General features: G+C 42.5%; 1 protein-coding gene across 1 annotated transcript in view; it reads left to right on the forward strand.

Annotated features, from left to right (window-relative positions):
* The window catches only part of unc13bb (unc-13 homolog Bb (C. elegans)), a gene marked incomplete at both ends in the record, with an annotated part of 107,148 nt that extends 84,222 nt beyond the window's left edge, over positions 1-22,926 (forward strand). Inside the window, 18 exons of the mRNA XM_080017717.1 lie at positions 78-215; positions 1,043-1,173; positions 1,438-1,523; positions 2,824-2,950; positions 3,496-3,592; positions 3,691-3,834; positions 5,222-5,299; positions 5,782-5,859; positions 13,934-14,022; positions 14,664-14,810; positions 15,545-15,668; positions 15,816-15,869; positions 16,235-16,312; positions 17,899-18,046; positions 19,026-19,082; positions 20,346-20,438; positions 20,785-20,944; positions 22,641-22,926. Of these exons, the coding sequence (XP_079873843.1) occupies positions 78-215; positions 1,043-1,173; positions 1,438-1,523; positions 2,824-2,950; positions 3,496-3,592; positions 3,691-3,834; positions 5,222-5,299; positions 5,782-5,859; positions 13,934-14,022; positions 14,664-14,810; positions 15,545-15,668; positions 15,816-15,869; positions 16,235-16,312; positions 17,899-18,046; positions 19,026-19,082; positions 20,346-20,438; positions 20,785-20,944; positions 22,641-22,926 (2,115 nt within the window). The remainder of the gene's footprint in view (positions 1-77; positions 216-1,042; positions 1,174-1,437; positions 1,524-2,823; positions 2,951-3,495; positions 3,593-3,690; positions 3,835-5,221; positions 5,300-5,781; positions 5,860-13,933; positions 14,023-14,663; positions 14,811-15,544; positions 15,669-15,815; positions 15,870-16,234; positions 16,313-17,898; positions 18,047-19,025; positions 19,083-20,345; positions 20,439-20,784; positions 20,945-22,640) is intronic.
* Between the last annotated feature and the right edge of the window lie 2,019 nt (positions 22,927-24,945).

Genomic DNA, 24,945 nt, shown 5'->3' on the forward strand with positions numbered 1-24,945 from the left:
TGCGGTATTGTCTGACAGCGCAGTGACGCGCCGACTGAGCTGCTGCCGTGTCGCTGCTGCCGCCCCCTGCTGTCCAGGTCCAGGAGCTGCAGTCTCCGCCCAGAGCCAGCCAGGTGGTGAGGGACTGCGTGAAGGCCTGCCTCAACTCCACCTACGACTACATCTTCAACAACTGCCACGAGCTCTACAGCAGGCAGTACCAGCCTCTGGACACAGTGAGTCGCACTCCGGTGCTTACCGCTGCTAACGCTGTGCCCTCAGAGGGGAGGAGGGGGCGGAGTCATGTTGGGTGGCGAGGTCTCTGGAAGTCAAAAAAATGATAATAATAAATAATAAATCTGTCGATATATCCAAAATACATTGTTACGTTACTGGCTATGTCAAGTGACATGGCTAGGGATCATTTTTGGGGATCGTTCAGGGGTTCGTTTTTGTGGATCGTTTTTGGGGCTCGTACTTGGGATCCCTTTGTGGATCGTTCCAGGATTCTTTCTCAGGATCGTTACGTGGATCAATCTGGGGATTGTTCTGGGGATCGTTTTAGGGCTTGTTTTGAGGATCATTCTACGGATCGTTTTTGTGGATCATTTTTGTGGATCATTTTTGTTGATCATTTTAGGGATCGTTTTGTGGATCATTTTTGGAGTTCGTTCTAGGATTCTTTCTTGGAATTGTCCGTGGATCCATCCCGGGATTGTTCTGGGGATTGTTTTGTGGATCGCTTTAGGGCTCGTTCTAGGGATCCTTTTGTGGATCATTTTTGGGGATCATACTCTGGATTGTTTTATGGATCATTTTAGGGATCATTTTAGGATTTGTTTTCGGGATCGTTCCGTGGATCAATCTAGGGATTGTTCTGGGGATGGTTTCGTGGATCGTCTCAGGGCTGGTTCTAGGGATCGTTCCTGGAGATTGTTCCGTGGGCGGGGCTTGGGATCTTTCGTTTCTTTCCGTGGATGGTTAGTCGGCTGCTTTGACCCACATGTCAAATTCCCCTTTTAGGCTCCTCTCAAGTGACTGACTCTTTTGTGCTCTGCTCCAGAATAAGGAGGAGATCCCCCTCGAGGAACAGGGCCCCAGCATCAAGAACCTGGAATTCTGGCCAAAGCTCATCACCCTCATTGTGTCCATCATCGAGGAGGACAGGAACTCCTACGCTCCTGTGCTGAACCAGTTAGTGATCTGCTCACACCGCTTCTCCATCAACCTCTCTCCTTAAAGACTGGCATAAGGATATGAATCATGAAAAATCCTCGTTTTTATTTCAGACTTACTGTATAGCAGGGGTGTCGGGTGATATACCGACTTGTTTTGACTCCGGCTGTGGGGGTCTACAGCGGCCTTATGTGTGTTTGGACAACTGCTCAGAAATGTTGTCACGGCATTTCCGTCGTATATGAACATGTAAAACTCCACCGAGCGTCACTTCTTCCTCAGGTTCCCCCAAGAGCTGAACGTAGGGAAGGTGTCGGCTGAGGTCATGTGGACGCTGTTCGCCCAGGACATGAAGTACGCCATGGAAGGTAAGTCTGCGTGGCCTCCAAAGACGACTTCACAACTTCAGTGTCTCATCAGCACAAAGCAGTCCGGGGGGGGGGGGCGCGGTATTTTGTCAATATTTATATATTGTTCGTCCCATAAGGGGGTCTGAAGGGGTTCGTTCATAAATTCCCCCTTGGGTGAAAATCTCAGATTCAACCAATTTGAGCGTTTTTTTGGGGTCGAACCGTCACTTTGGGGCCACTCTGTGTCCTCGTCATCATTTCACATCATTACCATTTTCAAACTAGTGATGTGCAGTTTACCTCTTGGAACATCTTGGAAAGATTCCACTTTTTACGAGTGACTCAAAAACCACCTGGACGTGGACGTTGGACTTCCAGAGCCTTCCTTCCTTGGATTCAGGCGGTTTTAAGCAGAGTCAGGGGAGTCCGTGCACTCGGCTCCGAGCCGTGAACGGAATCCTCACGAGAATGATTTAGCTCGGTCCCAATTGGTTTGGGTGGAATGCAGAGCATCAACACGGCACATGTGAGCGCCCTGACCGAGCCGGCAAGGAGCAGCTCCTCCTGCCTCCGCAGTGACTCCAGGCTGCTCAGCCGTTTACAGCATTCCTTCACTAGAAAACAAATGGTTTTGCGAGTCGTGCACCGTAACTTCAGGTACGCTGCGAGTCGCACGCGTTGTGTGGGAGATGAGGTAAAGACTGTAAACACTGAATTCATCCATATGTGCATTGAAAATAAATTAATTCAAAAACAGGTCGACAAAAGTAAGTGATAAACAGCTCAAGAGCAGAATGGTCAATGAGATGCAAAATAAAATAGTGTGTAATATAGAAAAATAAGAAATGTGCGAAGTAGCACATGGAAATGTAAAATAACAGCAGCGTATTTATTAATAATCCTTATTAAAATGACTCATTCCAAAGCTCCACATCACAAACTGAGCGCAAGAACTGTCTCTGTTCTTTTTTGTCCGTGGATCTGTGCTTTACGCTTCCCCATCGAGCTGCTCGTCTTTGCAACAAACCCAAAATTAACGAGATGGAAAAAGTGTTATAATGGACGATAAGCCCAGAAATGTACAATTAACAATGAAAATAGGGCAATACACAATAAACCAAATGACAAACAATGAATATGGACCAAAAAAGTCAAAAAAAACAATTAAAATGACCTAAAATAACAATGAGAAAAATCTGGCAATGAGCATAACCCCAAACACAAAGTAAAAATAAACAATGGACGGTAAACATTTGGTAATGTACAATAAAGCTGAGGACGGAGGTGTAAGCTGTGGGTGGTGCTTCCATCTCCTCAGATCACGAGAAGCAGCGTCTGTGTCGCAGCGCTGACTACATGAACCTGCACTTCAAGGTCAAGTGGCTCCACAACGAGTACGTCAAGGAGCTTCCAGGATTCAGAGCACTGGTCCCAGACTACCCAGCGTGAGTACTGGCAACCATGGATGGATGGATGGATGGATGTATAGATGGATGGATGGAAAGATGGATGGATGGATGAATGGATGGAAAGATAGATGTATGGATGAAAAGACAGATGGATGGATGGGTGGATAGATGATAGATGCATAGATGGGTAGATGGACGAATGGTTGGATAGATGCCTACATGGATGGATGTTTGGATGGATAGATGAGTAGACGGATGTATGGATGAATGGACGGCAGATGGATGTATGGATGGATGGATGAAAACATGAATGGATGGATGGATGGATGGACGGCAGATGGATGGATGGATGTCGGGAAAGATGGATGGATGGATGAATGGATGGAAAGATAGATGTATGGACGAAAACATGGATGGATGGATGGACAGATGAATGGACATATGGATGGAAAGATGGATGGATGGATGGATGGATGCATAGATGGGTGGATGGGTAGGCTGATGGATGGATGGATGGATGTCTATTTGTTTGCATCCAAAACGTGCGTGTGACGGGGCGTGGCCGTGTCTCCTCGCCGCAGGTGGTTTGTGCAGTTTGTGCTGCAGTGGCTGGACGAGAACGAGGACGTCTCCATGGAGTTCATGCACGGAGCGCTGGAGCGGGACAAGAAGGACGGAGTGAGGACCCCGCCCCGCACCCCCACCCCCACACCCCACCCCTCCGCCCCGGTCACTGCGTTTGTCGCTAACCCCCGCGTGCGTCCGTGTCGCCCCAGTTCCAGCAGACGTCGGAGCACGCCCTGTTCTCCTGCTCCGTGGTGGACGTCTTCACGCAGCTCAACCAGAGCTTCGAGATCATCAAGAAGCTGGAGTGTCCCGACCCGGCCGTCATGGCCCAGTACAGCTGCCGCTTCTCCAAGGTGGGCCGCCAGCACATCCGCCATACCAGGGGGATTATATGTACTGTATTTTGAGTTTTTTGGGCGTTATTATTTTTTAGTATTTTTTTTTTTTTTATTGTTGGGTTTATTGTGTATTGACCATTTTTTGTGTTTATTATTTCTTCTCCTTTGTCGTTTATATTTCGTGTTTTCCATTTTTAGGTTTATTGTATTTTGCCGTTTTTTTTCTTATAACTTTATAATTATTGCCTATTTTTGCCGGGCGAGCTGCTGTGACACTGCCGACTAGGACGGAGCCACGACCATTGTACAGAATTTTAAAAAATACATATTTTAAAAAATCTGCATGTTTTGTGATAAATCCTCACGCCTTGGTCATGGACCACGTTAAATGTTCAGGAGGGGTCTGTAGAAACACACAAAATACTAATAAAATAATAAAAATAATGCCAATACGAATCAATAGGAGCAAAATCAATAATCTACAATGGTGAAAAGCCACAAAAACTATTTGTGAAAGAACTTGTCCGTTTCCCAGCAGGAAGTTTACTGAGCGCCAAGAAAATAGAAGTCATTCACTCATAATAGTTTATTATTTTTGTTTTATTCTTTATTGTGTCTTCGTTAAATGTACCTACTCTATCCATCCATCCTTCCATCCATATATTTGTCTGTCTGTCTGTCTGTCTGTCTGTCTGTCCGCCATGCTTCAAATGTGCACCATGGGGGCATTTCCAGCAGAAAACATCAGTTTTGCTCAGTGGATGTTAAGGCGGTGCGTGCGGCGGGGGGCTTTTGAACAGAATGCAGGCTGCTCTTTGCGAGCTGCTCAGTGCATTCAGGGGCATCTGGGAATGTGTTTCAGTCATCTGAACCAGAAATGAGAAATATCCCCATAATGTTCCCAAGAAGGTGAAGAAAAATAATGAAATAAAGTTTCCTGTGCAGTATATTGTGATGTAGCAATAATACGAGAACAACATGAGGTTATTGGAATAATTTAGGATTAATGTAGTAATTACTTCAACCTTCTCATTCATTGTTTTCCATTCCGTGTTATTGTATACTTATTTATTCAACAGTGTATACATATATTGGACAGTAGATCCACCCATACACATACACCACATCCACACAAGCAGCCATTCTGCAACCAGTACATTTTAACACCTCAGCATACATTCACTTTTAGCATACTCTCTATGTTTTTCTAACTATTTGGCTATTTTTGCTTTTTGGTTGTTTTCAGTATTATTATTATTATTATTATTATTATTATTATTATTTATTATTTATGTTATCATCACTTTTATTTTATTATGATACTGTAAATGATATTTTGATTATATAAGGATATATGAGTCTTGTGTAGGTAATGTGTTTTGTATTATATTTTTGTTTTTAGACCATCGCTAAAGTGCTGCTGCAGTACAGCGCCATCCTGACCAAAAGCTTCCCCTCCTACATCGACAAGGAGAAGATTGTGAGTCATTTTATTTATATATATATATATATATATATATATATATATATATATATATATATATATATATATATATATATATATCTACATTCCGTGTTTTGTGGTTTGTTTGGGATTAGTTCGTTTAGGATTTTCAACTGAAATGACATTTTCCGTTGGAACTCTTCACATAAAGTGTGAAAGTTATAGATTTGTGGATTTTTATGGTCAGAGCTGCTTCCAGCTTGTGTTCACGTTTTTTTTTTTTCCCACTCAATGTGTTTTGTTATTCATTCCAAAAAAACATATATTTTTTTATTTGACGTTCATGTTTTTATGATTGAGGAGTTTAAGCAAAATTCAAATAGTATTATTTATTTATCTATTATTATTTTTTATAGTTATTTTACTTTTTTCTGTGATTATTTTTTAAATAGTCTATAATTCTGTCTGTCTGTCTGTCTGTCTTTCTGTCTGTCTGTCCACACTCTCCCTCGTACCAGCCTTGTATCCTGATGAACAACGTGCAGCAGCTCAGGATTCAGCTGGAGAAGATGTTCGAGTCCATGGGCGCCAAGCAGGTCTGTAGGCCCAGGGGTTCTCAAACTGTGGGTCGAGACCCACCGGTGGGTCACTGTGTAGGGCTGGGTGGTATTTATTTTGTTTTATGCATTTGACAATATCTCGTGGATTGTAAAAAAATATTTGTTCATCTAACCTATAAACACAGTGAAAACTCGGATAATTTTCTTTATTTGTATTTCTTTTTCCACTTATACTACTACTTATTAAATATATATTTATAGGGTTTCCCACAAATGTACCTTTGCAGTCAACAGGTGCTGAGAAAAAAAAAACCCAAATTTTCAACATTACCGAAATAAAAAAATTTACAACAGATTTAATAATTGTACTTCAATTTCATGAAAGTAGTTCAGAAGATAATGCGCCCCAGCTCCAGGAAGGTCATGTGAGGGTGAAATATGAACCAGTGAGATGTGACATTTTGCTGAATATTTAAAAACGTACGTGTTGCTCTGAATTATATAGAACAGCGTTATATAAAGATCATTTCACTAAAGTAAGAAGTAAGCTTGCCTGACCTGACCCTGCCCTCCTTGTAATTAACGTTGTATATCCATGTTTCACGTCAGATTGCCACAGAGGAACAGATGGTATGTCAAAAAGTTGTTTTCCAGTAGTTCATTCAGAGCAGTTGGTTTAGAGCAGTCGATTTAGGGAAGTCAATCTAGAGAAGTCGATCTAGAGAAGTCGATCTAGAGAAGTCGATTCAGAGCAGTCGGTTTAGAGCAGTCGATTAAGAGCAGTCGATTAAGAGCAGTCGGTTTAGAGCAGTCGGTTTAGAGCAGTCGATTTAGAGCAGTCGGTTTAGAGCAGTCGATTAAGAGCAGTCGATTAAGAGCAGTCGGTTTAGAGCAGTCGGTTTAGAGCAGTCGATTTAGAGCAGTCGGTTTAGAGCAGTCGATTAAGAGCAGTCGATTTAGAGCAGTCGATTTAGAGTAGTTGGTTTAGAGCAGTTGATTAAGAGCAGTTGGTTTAGAGCAGTTGGTTTAGAGCAGTTGATTAAGAGCAGTTGATTTAGAGCAGTTGATTTAGAGTAGTTGGTTTAGAGCAGTTGATTAAGAGCAGTTGGTTTAGAGCAGTTGATTTAGAGCAGTTGGTTTAGAGCAGTTGGTTTAGAGCAGTTGATTAAGAGCAGTTGGTTTAGAGCAGTTGATTAAGAGCAGTTGATTTAGAGCAGTTGGTTTAGAGCAGTTGATTAAGAGCAGTTGATTAAGAGCAGTTGGTTTAGAGCAGTTGGTTTAGAGCAGTTGATTAAGAGCAGTTGATTAAGAGCAGTTGGTTTAGAGCAGTTGATTAAGAGCAGTTGGTTTAGAGCAGTTGGTTTAGAGCAGTTGATTAAGAGCAGTTGATTAAGAGCAGTTGGTTTAGAGCAGTTGGTTTAGAGCAGTTGATTAAGAGCAGTTGATTAAGAGCAGTTGGTTTAGAGCAGTTGGTTTAGAGCAGTTGATTAAGAGCAGTTGATTAAGAGCAGTTGGTTTAGAGCAGTTGATTAAGAAGTGTTGATTAAGAGCAGTTGGTTTAGAGCAGTTGATTAAGAGCAGTTGATTAAGAGCAGTTGGTTTAGAGCAGTTGATTAAGAGCAGTTGGTTTAGAGCAGTTGATTAAGAGCAGTTGGTTTAGAGCAGTTGATTTAGAGCAGTTGATTAAGAGCAGTTGATTAAGAGCAGTTGGTTGAGAGCAGTTGATTCAGAGCAGTTGATTAAGAGCAGTGGATTCAGAGCAGTTGATTAAGAGCAGTTGGTTTAGAGAAGTTGATTAAGAGCAGTTGGTTTAGAGCAGTTGGTTTAGAGCAGTTGATTAAGAGCAGTTGGTTTAGAGCAGTTGGTTGAGAGCAGTTGATTAAGAGCAGTTGGTTTAGAGCAGTTGATTTAGAGCAGTTGATTAAGAGCAGTTGGTTTAGAGCAGTTGATTAAGAGCAGTTGGTTTAGAGCAGTTGATTTAGAGCAGTTGGTTTAGAGCAGTTGGTTTAGAGCAGTTGATTAAGAGCAGTTGGTTTAGAGCAGTTGATTAAGAGCAGTTGATTTAGAGCAGTTGGTTTAGAGCAGTTGATTAAGAGCAGTTGATTAAGAGCAGTTGGTTTAGAGCAGTTGGTTTAGAGCAGTTGATTAAGAGCAGTTGATTAAGAGCAGTTGGTTTAGAGCAGTTGATTAAGAGCAGTTGGTTTAGAGCAGTTGGTTTAGAGCAGTTGATTAAGAGCAGTTGATTAAGAGCAGTTGGTTTAGAGCAGTTGGTTTAGAGCAGTTGATTAAGAGCAGTTGATTAAGAGCAGTTGGTTTAGAGCAGTTGGTTTAGAGCAGTTGATTAAGAGCAGTTGATTAAGAGCAGTTGGTTTAGAGCAGTTGATTAAGAAGTGTTGATTAAGAGCAGTTGGTTTAGAGCAGTTGATTAAGAGCAGTTGATTAAGAGCAGTTGGTTTAGAGCAGTTGATTAAGAGCAGTTGGTTTAGAGCAGTTGATTAAGAGCAGTTGGTTTAGAGCAGTTGATTTAGAGCAGTTGATTAAGAGCAGTTGATTAAGAGCAGTTGGTTGAGAGCAGTTGATTCAGAGCAGTTGATTAAGAGCAGTGGATTCAGAGCAGTTGATTAAGAGCAGTTGGTTTAGAGCAGTTGATTAAGAGCAGTTGGTTTAGAGCAGTTGGTTTAGAGCAGTTGATTAAGAGCAGTTGGTTTAGAGCAGTTGGTTGAGAGCAGTTGATTAAGAGCAGTTGGTTTAGAGCAGTTGATTTAGAGCAGTTGATTAAGAGCAGTTGGTTTAGAGCAGTTGATTAAGAGCAGTTGGTTTAGAGCAGTTGGTTTAGAGCAGTTGATTAAGAGCAGTTGGTTTAGAGCAGTTGGTTTAGAGCAGTTGATTAAGAGCAGTTGATTAAGAGCAGTTGGTTTAGAGCAGTTGATTTAGAGCAGTTGATTAAGAGCAGTTGGTTTAGAGCAGTTGGTTGAGAGCAGTTGGTTGAGAGCAGTTGATTCAGAGCAGTTGATTAAGAGCAGTTGGTTTAGAGTAGTTGATTCAGTTGAGTTGTGCATTTAGAGCAACTGAAAATCCACACAGGATTTAGACCTGACCCCTGAACCCCACGTGACCCCTCCGTGACTCTAATGTGTTGCCTTAGCGTCATCATTAGCATATCCAAATAAGCATATCGCTTTCCCCCCACGACAGTTTGAGTCCTGTCCTCCATATCAGTAGTGTGGTTGTAGTGCGGTGCTAGTAGGTCCGCTTGGACTTCCCTTTCGCTCTGAGCGCTTAGAGAGCATGCTAGGCCTGTAGCCGCTAGATGCTAACAGCTAAAGCTCCCACAAACTTGAACAAATGTATTCACTTCACCGTTAAAAGCAAGATGAACAGGTGGAGGAGGTGGAGGAGGAGGATGAAGAGGAAAAGGAAAAGGAGGAGGTGGGTTTTCAGCCATACACAGCAGTGTGATGACATAAGGTGCTGAGTCGGGGGAAACTGGTTACAACTTCAAAATACTTGTGCAACTGACATGTTATATGACGGTTTGCTGTATGATTTTGTTGTGTAGATTCGTAATATAATGGTTGCTGTATAAGCTTGTACTGTTTACAGCCGGATGACCTTCTTCACAACCAGGTAGAAAGTGAGTTTCCTCAAAGATCATCATTTAGCCTTTCATGAAATGGAGGAGGAGGCTAATAATAATAATAAAAAAAAAAAATAATAATAATAATAATAATAACAATAATAATAAATATAGCTGTGGGCAGCAATACACGGGGTCCAGTTCAGTCGAGTTAGGTAAGTATTACAGTTTTCCGGGTTCTCTGAAACGCAGCACGAGTTACAATTTTCCGACTATACACTGAACGCTGCATGGGCTCCTCCGGTCTGTCGTCTCCTGGTTGCTCGTCTCGCGGAGCAACCACTATGCGGTCTACACAGCGTAACCCTCCAAATGCAAATGAGCACCCAGAGACGGAACCGGGACTTATATAACATCGGTTCATGATGTCACAAAGCGCCCCACTCCCCAGACTAATCAGGATACGTCAACATTCTTCAACTTCCGGTTACTTTGCAACGGTTTTTCACGGTAAATTCCTGCCACAAATGTACATCGAGGTGGATAAAACTTGCACCATAAGATGTCTGAAACGCCTCGGTTAGAACAAGACCTCAACCATGTCTGTGGGTTTGGAGGATGTCGTGTTCCAGACACTTTTCACCTGAAAAATGCTTCCTAAAATAAGAATAAAAATCGGAACGAAAAAAATAAAACCCTCATAATAATAGTTCTTATTATAATAATAATAATAATAATAATAATAATAATAATGGCAATAATTATAATGACGATGATAATGATAAAACTATTTATATTAATAATAATGATAATATTTATAATGATAGAAAATAATAATGATAATGGCAATACAATTTATAATCATATTGATAAAACTAAAAATAATAATGATAAAAAAATAAAATAATAATAATAAAAATAATAATGATAATAATAATTCCTGTTTGGTGTCCCTAATGCACTATAATAATAGAAAAAAAGGTCAAATAAATATATTTGTGGATTAACACGTTAAAAAAAAAAAATATATATATATATATATATATATATTTATTTGTTGAACAAAGAAAGAAACCAACGAAGCCTTTCCCATTTATTTCCCATTTATTTCCCATTTATTTCCCATTTATTGTTGTAACTGCTGCAGCATCATTTCATCAAAATAAGTGTATTTGTTGTTCCAGGCACAGCTCAACATAACAATATACCAGGATCAAGGAACGGTTTTGATTTTGACATGGTCATATTTGATCCTAAATGACCACAACCTATTTATATATATATATATATATATATATATATATATATATATATATATGTTGTTCTCTCTTTCAGCGCGGAAGTAAAACTCTCGCGTGGCAGGTGGGTGAGCACAGGGCCCCAGTATGTTGAATATACTGAATATAACACATACTGTACATACATATAAATACTGAATATAACACATACTGTACATACATATAAATACTGAATACAACACATATTGTACATACTGTACATATAAATACTGAATATAACACATACTGTACATATAAATACTGAATATAACACATACTGTACATACATATAAATACTGAATACAACACATATTGTACATACTGTACATATAAATGCTGAATATAACACATACTGTACATATAAATACTGAATATAACACATACTGTACATACATATAAATACTGAATATAACATATACATACATACATGTACTGAATATAACTACTCCACAACACATACATATTCCATATGAAGTTGTTAAAATGATGAATTATGATGTTATTGCGATGTTATATTGGCACTAGAACTTACTGATATTGTTTTCATATTATTATGATTATTATTATTATTATTATTATTATTATTATTTCTATCTGTCTGACAAACTTGTTCTCGTCATTGTCAACGAGGAAAGAGAAACTTGAATTTCCCACAAAAACCTGTGTGTGGTCTTTCATCCTCACCCCAAGCCTGAGGACAGTGAGGAAGAGGACGCCCAGCGATTAGGGGAAGAATTAGAGGTCGAGGTTCGTTACCGCCCACGTCTCCCCGGTGAAATGAACCTCAAGTCAAACGCTGCGGCCGAAAATCGCGTACTAACTACTATGTGCCAACGTAGTATGTTAGTATGTCATCCCATGAGCTAGGATGCTAGGACGCTACGATGCTAGGATGCTATGGTGCTAGGATTCATTGATGCGAGGATGCTAGCATGTGATTTTTCGGACGCAGCGACCCTCATGATCACGGTGTAGCCGTTCTCCCGCACATCACAGAGTAGCGACTAAATCATAAATCCTTGTTCCTGTTGGAACCGCTTCCAACTGGAACCGCTCCCAGTGTGTCGTCCGTGCAGCTCCTTGTTGTTGTTCCTCGTGCCATCGATTGATCATTAGTGATCAGTTCCTTCTCATCATCGACGCTGGTTTCCCTGATCAGTCCTAAAAAATCCCTCCTACGTCCTCTGAACAAACCCTGGTTCTGGATCGTTGCATCTGCTGTTTTCTTTTTACTTTCATTTGATTTTCTTTGTGGGTTTTTTTCCCTCCTCTCGGTTTCCACAGCCTGACAAGGACCAGGTGGGTGTGGTTGTCTGGAGGCTGGTGATTGGATGTGAAAGAATGTGAAATCCATCGAAAAAAAGGCCCCTGGCCCCCGGCCCAATTATACACAATTTATTTGTCCCTTTCTTCTCGTGGCCCTCCGTCCCCCGACACGCCCTCTGAAACACCTGACACGCCTTCTGACACGACCTCTGACACGTCCTCTGACACGCCCTGTGACACGCCCTGTGAAACGACCTCTGACACGTCCTCTGACACGTCCTCTGACACGACCTCTGACACGCCCTCTGACACGACCTCTGACACGCCCTGTGACACGCCCTGTGAAACGACCTCTGACACGTCCTCTGACACGCCCTGTGACACGACCTCTGACACGCCCTGTGACACGCCCTGTGAAACGACCTCTGACACGTCCTCTGACACGTCCTCTGACACGACCTCTGACACGCCCTCTGACACGACCTCTGACACGCCCTGTGACACGACCTCTGACACGACCTCTGACACGTCCTCTGACACGTCCTCTGACACGTCCTCTGACACGCCCTCTGACACGTCCTCTGACACGTCCTCTGACACGCCCTCTGACGCGCCCTCTGACGCGCCCTGTGACGCGACCTCTGACACGACCTCTGACACGACCTCTGACACGACCTCTGACGCGTCCTCTGACGCGTCCTCTGACGCGACCTCTGACGCGCCCTGTGACGCGACCTCTGACACGCCCTCTGACACGCCCTCTGACATGACCTCTGAAACGACCTCTGACACGACCTCTGACACGACCTCTGACCTCTGACGCGCCCTGTGACGCGCCCTGTGACGCGACCTCTGACACGACCTCTGACACGACCTCTGACACGACCTCTGACACGTCCTCTGACACGTCCTCTGACACGACCTCTGACGCGCCCTGTGACGCGACCTCTGACACGCCCTCTGACACGACCTCTGAAACGACCTCTGACACGACCTCTGACACGACCTCTGACACGCCTTCTAGTCCATCTATCAAACTGCTGGACCTACCTGTCACCTACCTGTGATCTACCTGTCAACCCACCTGTCACCTACCTGTCACAACCTTCTTCCTTCTTCTCGGCTAATGCTAAGAGTGCTGTGACCGTCCTCCCCACCCTGCCCGGCCCCGCCCAACCTAGCCACACCCAACCAAGCCACGCCCCCCCACTCCGTAAATCCATAAGACAACGCCCCCCCCCTGCACCTTTGTGCTCTATCAGGGTGATCTTATATTTAACTGTTTTTATTTGTATTTGTTTCTCTTTTACCCCACTTCCTTTTTGAAAAGGTGGAGGTTGCTGGGAAGCAGGTGGGTGCGTCTGACAATGAGAAAGAAAAACAATGATAAAAAATGTGTGCGCGTCGTGTTTTATGAAGCCCGCTGCGTTTTTTTTTTTTAATTTGAACTCCTTTTTGTCGGCAGTGGAAATAATAAACTGTAAAAGCGGGTGATTGCAGGTGTGGAGTTACTTCCTCGAAAATGCACTTTTTTTTGCTTAAATTGTTCATCTTTCCTGGAATGTTTTTTATTTCCATAATAACTTGAATATTTAATTATTTTTTTAAGTGTTATTTTATTTAATTATTTTATTTCAGCATTTACAAACATTAATATTTGTATTCACATTAAATATTATTTTTTGCCTTTAATACAGTGGTAATGAGGGATCCTTCACATTTGAATCATTTAATGAGCAATTAATTTGTTCATTTATTCCTTATTGTTATTATATTATTCATATATTAAAACATCTGAATTGTTTGCTTCTTAATAGAGTGGCACCGATGGATCCTTAAACGTTTGAAAATATATATATATATATATTATTGTGTTTAGTTTTGTAGTCATTATTGGTTCTCTCCACTGTGTCAATAGCAGTTTAAATAAATTAACATTTATTTACACCTTTTATTTTCTGTTGTTTTGTGTCTGGTTGTCCTGCTGCAGATGGACGCTGAGGCCAGTGATCTGCTGAACGACCTGCAGGTGAAGCTGAACAACGTCCTGGACGAGCTGAGCACCACCTTCGGAAACAGGTGATTAGGTTTCTACACCTACGGCAGACTCGAAAAAAAATTAATAACAATAATACGTTTGTGTCACGTTATCGATGAAACGCTAAATCCAACCGTCCGCTTATCCGCGTCGTGGAGGCAGCGGCTTAGCAGATGGACCACGATGGCTTTAACTTTGAACTGGGCCCCTTGGGACTCGGCAACCTCAGCTCAGGGTCCTCTTTCAGTCCTTCCCCCGCAAACCCTCGCCACCCATTGGGGCTTCCCAGGTTCGTCCTGTAGTCTTCCCGGCCATCCCGTCCAGCTCACCACCAGATCCGGGCGGAGATCAGTCGATATCTCTACTCGGGCCCCGCTGCGCAGAGTGGATCACGGACCCCCATTGGGTCCAAGGTGCTCTGGTACCGGGTCCACTCATGATGGCCTCCCTATGTTGGAACACGGTCTGTGACGAGCGCAGAAGTCCAGTCGGTTCCGACCCGACAAGGTTGTTCCTCCCGACCACGTCCCTCAAATTGAAGTCCCCCAGCCCTACGGAGGACCATGACTCCAAGAGGGTGGTGCGCTCAGAACCGCTGTCAGAACCGCTGTCAGAACCGTCCGAGTGCTCCCCCTCCTCACTCCCCCTCCTCACTCCCCTTCCTCTCTCTTTCACTCCCTAGCTTCCAGACTCGTATCAGCGAGTGCATGAGGCAGATGGCTTCCCTCCTGAACCAAATCAAGGGTCCGGTCGGATCCAGCTCCAGGAACCAGGTGGAGGGCGACTCCGACAATATGCTGCGCCCCCTCATGGACTTCCTGGATGGGAAGTGAGTGGATTCATGGGATGAAGATCACACTTTGAGTTCTATTCGGATGTGTGGGTCGGGTGGTTGAACGACATCACCATCCACCCGTCCAAGCAATTCTGTGCTCATTCTGACGTAAAAATACAATACGCCGGCTTTACATTGAATACGACAAACGACAACGACAAAACGGAAGTCTGTTCGAAGTCGAAAAGCTCCCAAACTCTGGGCGCCAGATTTCCGCATCGATCGAGGCTCCAGGATGCGTTCACATTTTTTAACTTTTGCGGCAAGTTTCAGACCGAAACTATGACCAGATGTCGTTGCCAAGCGACTGTTAACCGCTTCGGAACCAGGTTACATTTCAAGTTTCATATAGATACAAGCAAATAACACCGGAGTACCGAGACGCTATTTGTGTGGCAGTGCAGTTAGCAGTGCATTTCACCGTTTGCGGTGCTTCGCAAATTAGACGCTCGCTTTTCTGGTTATTTGTGCCAGTTTAGCGGCAATTTAGCGCGATCACTTTATCAATACGCCCCAAAGTGTTGTTCAGGATCTGACAGCAAAGCCGCGTGCCACCGAACCTTTAGACGCAGTTTATCCAACGGCCTCTAGCTGGAGCAGTATCCCACTGTCGCATGCGTCTTTGGATTCGGCATAAAGCCCCCTTAAGAGTGCTCGGTGGACCCTTTTGGTGGACATGATTACCATTCCCATCCTGCTGCTGCTTGTGCGTGCGTGTGAACGTGCAGGCTGACGCTGTTCGCCACGGTGTGCGAAAAGACGGTTCTGAAGCGCGTCCTGAAGGAGCTGTGGAGGATCGTGATGAACAGCCTGGAGAAGACCATCGTGCTGCCGCAGGGAAACGACACCTTCGTAAGAAATAATAAAAAAATAAAAAACCCCGCCACGGGACCAGAGAACGTCTGGCTCCACGGGGCCAATGGTTTTACGGTTGACGCGAGCCTTATTTAATGACGAGGTGACGCCGTTAAGAGGAGCTTGTTGTTTTCCTTCACTCAGGGAGCTCAGATCCTGTCCGCTGCCAAAGAGCTGGGTCAGCTCTCCAAACTGAAGGTACTTTACCCAAAATCTGTCTCTTCACAATAGTAGAACCGTGTCATTTTATTTAGTAGGAGACAATGTGAACTCTCTAGTTGTGCCATTCAAGAGCAGTCACGATCAATTTGATGTTAGATTCCATGATGTTATCTCGATAGAATACTAAAGAAACTGTATCGCCCGTTTCTGGAAGTGTACCTTTGCCTTCACGGTGGCTGAGTCAAAAACAAGGACCACCATCATCTTGGTCCTGATCATTTATTTTTCCATAGTTTCATTTCTTCACTCAGCCCTTATTATAAACAGTTTTCCTTCTGGTGCTAACACATTCCCATTAATTAATAAACACTTCACTCTGTGTTTTTTCTGTGATTTTCCAGGACCACATGGCCGGGGAGGCTAAGAGCTTGTCTCCGAAGCAGTGTGCAGTGATGGACGTGGCCCTGGACACCATAAAGGTCAGTTCATATCCCTAAGGGTCAGTCCATACCCATGAAGGTCATTTCATACTCATGAAGGTCAGTCCATATCCCTTAGGGTCAGTATATACTCATGAAAATCAGTTCATATCCATAATGGTCGGTTGATGTCCATGAAGGCCAGTCTAACTAGTCTAACTGATCTTCCTGGTGTTTTAACTGGTCTTCCTTATATTTTGAATGGTCTTCCTTGTATTTTGAATGGTCTTCCTGGTGTTTTAACTGGTCTTCCTGGTGTTTTAACTGGTCATCCTCATGTTTTAACTGGTCATCCTTGTGTTTTGACTGGTCTTCCTGGTGTTTTGACTGGTCTTCCTGGTGTTTTAACTGGTCTTCCTGGTGTTTTAACTGGTCTTCCTTATATTTTGAATGGTCTTCCTGGTGTTTTAACTGGTCTTCCTTATATTTTGAATGGTCTTCCTGGTGTTTTGACTGGTCTTCCTGGTGTTTTAACTGGTCTTTCTGGTGTTTTAAATGGTCTTCCTCGTGTTTTGACTGGTCTTCCTGGTGTTTTAACTGGTCCCCTCGTGTTTTTACTGGTCTTCCTGGTGTTTTAAATGGTTTTCTTCGTGTTTTGACTGGTCTTCCTGGTGTTTTAACTGGTCTTCCTCGTGTTTTGAATGGTCTTCCTGGTGTTTTAATTGGTCTTCCTGGTGTTTTTACTGGTCTTCCTGGTGTTTTAAATGGTTTTCCTCGTGTTTTGACTGGTCTTCCTGGTGTTTTAACTGGTCTTCCTCGTGTTTTGACTGGTCTTCCTGGTGTTTTAACTGGTCATCCTCATGTTTTAACTGGTAATCCTCGTGTTTTGACTGGTCTTCCTGGTGTTTTGACTGGTCATCCTCGTGTTTAAACTGGTCATCCTCGTGTTTTGACTGGTCTTCCTCGTATTTTGAATGGTCTTCCTGGTGTTTTAACTGGTCTTCCTCGGGTTTTGACTGGTCTTCCTCATGTTTTAACTGGTCTTCCTGGTGTTTTGACTGGTCTTCCTCGTGTTTTGACTGGTCTTCCTGGTGTTTTAACTGGTCATCCTCATGTTTTAACTGTTAATCCTCGTGTTTTGACTGGTCTTCCTGGTGTTTTGACTGGTCATCCTCGTGTTTAAACTGGTCATCCTCGTGTTTTGACTGGTCTTCCTCGTATTTTGAATGGTCTTCCTGGTGTTTTAACTGGTCTTCCTCGGGTTTTGACTGGTCTTCCTCATGTTTTAACTGGTCTTCCTGGTGTTTTGACTGGTCTTCCTCGTGTTTTGACTGGTCTTCCTGGTGTTTTAACTGGTCCTCCTCATGTTTTAACTGTTAATCCTCGTGTTTTGACTGGTCTTCCTGGTGTTTTGACTGGTCATCCTCGTGTTTAAACTGGTCATCCTCGTGTTTTGACTGGTCTTCCTCGTATTTTGAATGGTCTTCCTGGTGTTTTAACTGGTCTTCCTCGGGTTTTGACTGGTCTTCCTCATTTTTTAACTGGTCTTCCTGGTGTTTTGACTGGTCTTCCTGGTGTTTTAACTGGTCTTCCTGGTGTTTTTACTGGTCTTCCTGGTGTTTTAAGTGGTCTTCTTCCCTTCTTAGCAATACTTCCATGCCGGGGGTAATGGTCTGAAGAAGGCCTTCCTGGAGAAGAGTCCCGAGCTGTCGTCCCTGCGCCACGCTCTGTCCCTGTACACCCAGAGCACCGACACCCTCATCAGGACCTTTGTTACCTCCCAGCACCACCAAGGTACTGCACCACAAGCCTGACTCTCAATCCGTGGTCCAGGGACCCCCCAGGGGGTTCTTTTAAGGGGTCCTTCCAGGGGGTTTATCAAAATGATGAATAGTACCACCTCACCGTCATTTAAGACAGTGGTTCTCAACCTCTTTCACATTACAGAACCTCAGTTTGATCCTCATGATGCCACAGACCCGCAAGTTGATCATATTTAGTCTGGGACCCCAAATCTGAGCATTCTTTTCAGATTTTGACTGTTGATATATTGTTGAGATCTGATTTTGTATATATTCTCTAGTTAGGGACAACAATGACCAACAGTCACGATTGGACATTTTCTTTAGCAGTGGTTCTCAGCATGGGGTCCGGGAACCCCCCTAAGGGTCCTTCAAGTGGTTCTGTGAGGTCAAAATCCTCAATACGATTGTTTGTATTCTTTGTATCCTACTGCTATCTCCCTAACTAGAGTAGAGACACCATGTCATAGCGAGCAACAACCTAGATATGCTTCATTTTATCCGATTTTCTGAATTCTTCAATCAAAACAGCTTCCTCTAGTCCAGTGGTTCTCAATGTGGGGTCCAGGGACTCCCCAGGGCTCCGTGCTGGGTCCCCAACTTAATGACGTTTAACTACATCGTTATTTCATTTCCATTAGAGAACATGCTATAATGACTTTTTGGATTCTAGATTCTATCCTTCTTGGGATCCCAGAGACTAAATGTGATCAAATGGTATCAAATTGAGAGTCCCTGGTATTGGAAAAAAAGTGTAAAACCACTGGTTTCAAAGATAAGATGTTTTTCTCTTATGGTATGGCTTATGGTACCAGTTAACTCCACCCCTTCATCTTAGCTGCCCATGTTAGTATGAGTTATAAATATTTTCATAAAGGTCAAGCTCAAATGCTTCTAATTTTTGAATGTTTGAATGTGTTGACGTGTCGCTGTCTTCTTTCCTCATCTCTTGTGCTGCCTCTCTATCCCAGTGCACAATGGGAAGGGCATTAGGTTAACGCCCAATGAGAAAATACAGCCCAGCCGGGGTAGGTTACCACGGAAACCATCCCTCCTTCCTGTTCCCAGAGGAAGTGGAAGTGGGTAAAAAATCCAGTTCCGGAAAGTTAAAATTCCACCCCGGGATTCTGAGTCAACTGTGTGGATTTTATTTTATTATTAGCATCAAGCCAGAGGTCCAGCTAAAAACAACCCAAACAACGACTACAACAATAATAATAATAGTGACATTTTTTTTATTGCACCTTTAATATACAACATGCTACTCAAAGTGCTTTTAGTAAATTCGAAGGCCATTAAATTGAAACAGTAAAAAAGCAAACAAGCAAAATGGACTTAAAAAACAATGTTAAATATTAAACTTCTTTTGGGTCGATGGGTGGATTTTGGGTCGTCACTTTAGACCTTTAATGCTCACGATCCTTCCTCAGCAAAGATTTTCATTTTTAAATTAATTGTGCTGCGTTTGGGGGATTCGCCGATAATTTTTTTGGCAAATTATTTCTTGTGAGTTATTACCGCTCCTGAATTGACTCAGTACTCGAGAAATTCTTAAATAATTCTCTCACAATGGATCAATTTAGGGTCCTTTCTCGACAAATATTCCATTGGTGGACCCTGCAGTGTCGTAGTGCTCATTGTAAAATGTTAAGTGAAATCAGGTTGTGTCAGCTGGATCGGTGCATGGCTGGAAACATGGAAACGGGATTTTTAACTTTCTGGACTTGGAGTTTTCCACTCTTCCTGCCCCTCCCCCCGACCCGTCCCACCTTTTTATTTAGACCTTTCAGTTATTTGACGTCTAACTGAGGTGTTTCTACCCGCCGCTCAACCCACAACCCGCTTTCTGGTTTGATTCAAGCCTGGTTCCCCTCTTCATGAAGCCGGTTTTACACTGAATCCCAAAAACCAATCCGACTTCATTAATATAAAAATAGATTTATTGATAGTGGATATGGTGACGTCTATAGCTATTGTTAATGACGTCATTATTTTGAGCCCGGTTCCAGACAAAAAGTGACTTCCAGTCGAAGCGTCGGGTCCAAAATTTGTTGCGAGAGCTGAAACCTTTCTATCGATCGGATACGGGAATCTTGAACCAAGTGGGCGGGGTTCATCAAGGGGGCGGGGCTTATCACTTATTGCCGAATCCTACTCTCCATAGGAATGAATGAGACTTCCGGTGGGTTGTTTTTGTTCGTCTGATTCAGTGTACAGCCGTCTTAACAGTGTTTTAGCTTTTTAGAATAAACGAGTGGAGTAGAACTCATTGATTGATCTCCGTCCGCTAGGCTCCGGGGTGGAGAAGCCGATCGGCGAGGTGTCGATCCAGATCGATCTGTACACGCACCCTGGCAACGGAGAGCGCAAGGTCACCGTCAAAGGTCAGAATCCAACCAGAGTACACACTAGGATCTTTTTAAATGGGCGGCTAATGTTTCCAGAAGGATTACAGTTTGTCGGATAAATGCAGATTTCTATAAAAAAGATTCACATCTGCATACATATGCAAGATCAGAACGTGCATTTAACGATATGCAACATGCATGTGAGAGCATAATCTTATATTTTGGACTGAAAACAAAAAAACAAAAATGGAAAAATTAAAAAATATATATATACTGTATAAAATCTATCAACAAATAACAACAAATAACAACAAATTAAACGTTTCCCACTCAAAATCCCACCGTCGTTATCCCGGAGTGAATGCACCTTGTTTTGCTGCAGTGATCGGCGCCAGCGATTTGAAGTGGCAGACGTCTGGAATGTTCCGTCCCTTCGTGGAGGTTTCCATGATCGGTCCTCACCTCAGCGACAAGAAACGCAAGTTTCAGACCAAGTCCAAGAACAACAGCTGGTCGCCCAAGTACAGCGAGACCTTCCATTTGTGAGTGGAGGAATTATAAACATACTGCAACTGCAACATGCTGCATTATAAACGTATAACATGCTGCATTATAAACATACAACATGCTGCATTATAAACATACAACATGCTGCATTATAAACATGACATGTTGCATTATAAACATACAACATGCTGCATTATAAACGTATAACATGCTGCATTATAAACATACAACATGTTGCATTATAAACATACAACATGCTGCATTATAAACATACAACATGCTGCATTATAAACATATGACATGTTGCATTATAAACATATAACATGCTGCATTATAAACATAACATGTTACATTATAAACATATAACATGTTGCATTATAAACATATAACATGTTACATTATAAACATATAACATGTTACATTATAAACATATCACGTTACATTATAAACACATGTTGCATTATAAACATAACATGTTGCATTATAAACATATAACATGTTGCATTATAAACATATAACATTATAAACATAACATGTTGCATTATAAACATAACATGTTGCATTATAAACATATAACATGTTACATTATAAACATATCACGTTACATTATAAACACAACATGTTGCATTATAAACATATAACATGTTGCATTATAAACATAACATGTTGCATTATAAACATATAACATGCTGCATTATAAACGTATAACATGCTGCATTATAAACGTATAACATGTTACATTATAAACATAACATGTTGCATTATAAACATATAACATGTTACATTATAAACATACAACATGCTGCATTATAAACATACAACATGCTGCATTATAAACATACAACATGCTGCATTATAAACATATGACATGTTGCATTATAAACATACAACATGTTGCATTAGAAACATATAACATGCTGCATTATAAACATATAACATGTTATATTATAAACATATAACATGTTGCATTATAAACATATAACATGTTACATTATAAACATAACATGTTGCATTATAAACATATAACATGTTGCATTATAAACATATCACATGTTACATTATAAACATATCACATGTTACATTATAAACATATCACATGTTACATTATAAACATATAACATGTTGCATTATAAACATATAACATGTTACATTATAAACATAACATGTTGCATTATAAACATATAACATGTTGCATTATAAACATATAACATGTTACATTATAAACATATCACATGTTACATTATAAACATATAACATGTTACATTATAAACACAACATGTTGCATTATAAACATAACATGTTACATTATAAACATAACATGTTACATTATAAACATATAACATGTTGCATTATAAACATATAACATGTTACATTATAAACATATAACATGTTACATTATAAACATATAACATGTTGCATTATAAACATATAACATGCTGCATTATAAACGTATAACATGTTGCATTATAAACATATAACATGTTACATTATAAACATAACATGTTGCATTATAAACATACAACATGCTGCAATATAAACATATAGCATGTTGCATTACAAACATATAACATGTTGCATTACAAACATATAACATGTTGCATTATAAACACATAACATACTGCAATATAAACAGAGAACAAGTTTAACATGAAGCGGGCCAGATGTGGTCCCCAGGCCGGTAGTTGAGACCCCTTCTGTGTACGGAGCAGCCTGCTTTGTGTGCCCCTGCAGCGCTCTGGGGAACCAGGGCACCTTCGAGTGCTACGAGCTGCAGGCCTGCGTCAAGGACTACTGCTTCGGGCGGGCGGACCGCGTGGTGGGCGTGGCCGTGGTGCAGCTCCGGGACGTGGCGGAGAAGGGCGGCGCCGCCTGCTGGTGCCCGCTGGGGCAGCGCCTCCACATGGACGACACGGGCCTCACCGCCGTGCGCATCCTGTCGCAGCGCTCCGGCGACGAGGTCGCCAAGGAGTTCGTCAGGCTCAAGTCGGAGACTCGATCGGCCGAGGAGGGAAGATGAGGACGGGGGAAACGAGCGCGAGGGGAAGGAAGGAAGGAATGAATGAAGGAATGAAGGAATGAATGAACAAATGAACGAATGAACGAACGAATGAACAGCATGTCAAAAGATTTTGATGTATTTGCACAGAGGGGGTCGTTCTGAGAGTCCTTCCTGTCGAGGTTTTCCTTGAGAAAAGACCAAACATGAATCAAACTGAATTGAATTGAATTGAACTGAATTGAATTGAATTGAACTGAATTGAGTTCCCACAGGCTCCTTCTCATGTCTTTGGTTGGGGAAACAGAAAGTGCTGACTCTGTCACAGATGTCATATCATGGACAGTGTGCGTGAGGGACCCTGAACGGGGGATTTTTAGGGTGAAACTGACCAGGGTTTGTTTTTGAAAGGCCAAACGAACGGACGGACGGAGGGAGGAGAGGATGGAAGCCCCAGAGGGTCAGGTGTTGGGGAATCGCTTTCCTCAGTTAAGACAAAAAGAACTAAGACGATGCGTCTTAGCCGCTGCTGACTGTCGCTCCGTTACCGTGACGACAGCGACTCACGCCCCTAAAAAGAAACCCCCACCGGCGGCCGTTGGGCCGGATCGCTTCTTCACCCCCGCCGCTGCCCTTCCCCCTCGACACCGGCACGGCGGCCATGTTGCCCGGAGTCCCCCCCCCCTCCCTTTGACGATTCGGTTTTCCACGCGTCTCACAATTCGATTCCATCGCGATGCGGACGGATCTCGATTGAATTTTGATGTCGATTCAGTCCGGTAACCCATGGCGATTCGCTTACGCCTCGCGAGACGACCCCGATCGGTTCGATCCCGTCTCCGTCCGGAGGCTCGCCAACCGACGGGACGTCGACGCGTTCCCAAAATCCATGCAGCGGCTCACGGTTCCGTAGCGGTTGGATTTCCACAACAGTGATCACAATTGCCATTAAATTTCGATGGGAGGTGTCACGTTACGATCCAGCACGGAGTCGATCAGATATCGGTGAGACAGCGCGCGAGCAGCCAGCGCCAGAAGCCATAACCGTGTGTTTGATGCCTTTCATGCTCAAAACTGTGAACGTGTGTAAATGGGTTTTACTTTTATTTTTTGGGAGGAGTGGAGTAAATGTGAAGCATCGGTGTGACAGATTGCACATTTAACCAACGGTTTACCGAGGTCCCTGGATTTGGGTTTTTTTGCGCCACGGTACTCAAAGTTATCTCCATTTCAGAGGAGCAGTCGGCAAAACCAAAATGTAACGTGCGCCTCGCCGTGTCAGGTTTTCCCGTTTTCCCTGGAGCTGAAATGCCGTCGTTCCGCTTCCTGTTTCCCCCTGAAATATTCAGTGTGGGATTCAGTGTTGGTTGATTTTATTTGACTGAAAACTAATTTAACTGCCATTAGTCAACCAACCAATCAGGACAGAGACGACCCGCTTTGGGCCGTAATACCCGTCTCCAAACAGTTTAAAGTTCATTTTATTGTGGCCCTGACCGTGAACATCGACCTTTTTCAAATTTTATTTCAGACGTTTAAGAAAGCGCAGGAAATGTCTGTCACGTCCGACTGTGGGGGAAAAGTGCTAAAAACGTAATGTAATGAGATGCTGAAAAGTGGATTTTTAGGGTGAATTTTATATTCAACGGGTTTGTTTTTCTACCCCAACGTTAGTAATATTGAGGAGGAATAACCTGGTGGTTTACCTGATGTTTTTTTCTTTTCTTCTCTTCCGTTCCTCTGCGTGGCCTTATTTTTGGTAAAAATAGAAAAACAAATTAAAAACGTTTGAATGGTTTTTTTTTTCACCCTTTATAGATCTCTATATAAAACCCTTTGCCTCCCAGTAATCAAAATTAGGCTTTTGCTTTTGCTCCATAATAATAACAATAAATAATAATGATGAATGTAAAATACATTTCCCCCAGTAATGTGCTTTATTGTTCTTTTTGTTATTTTCTACCTTTTTGTCTTTAACAATATTGAAGGATCTGGGTTTTGATTTATTTGTTGTTGAATTTTGTCTTTTCCTGGGTTGAA

This window comes from Zeus faber (assembly GCF_960531495.2).
Source record: "Zeus faber genome assembly, chromosome: 17".
Taxonomy (NCBI): domain Eukaryota; kingdom Metazoa; phylum Chordata; class Actinopteri; order Zeiformes; family Zeidae; genus Zeus; species Zeus faber.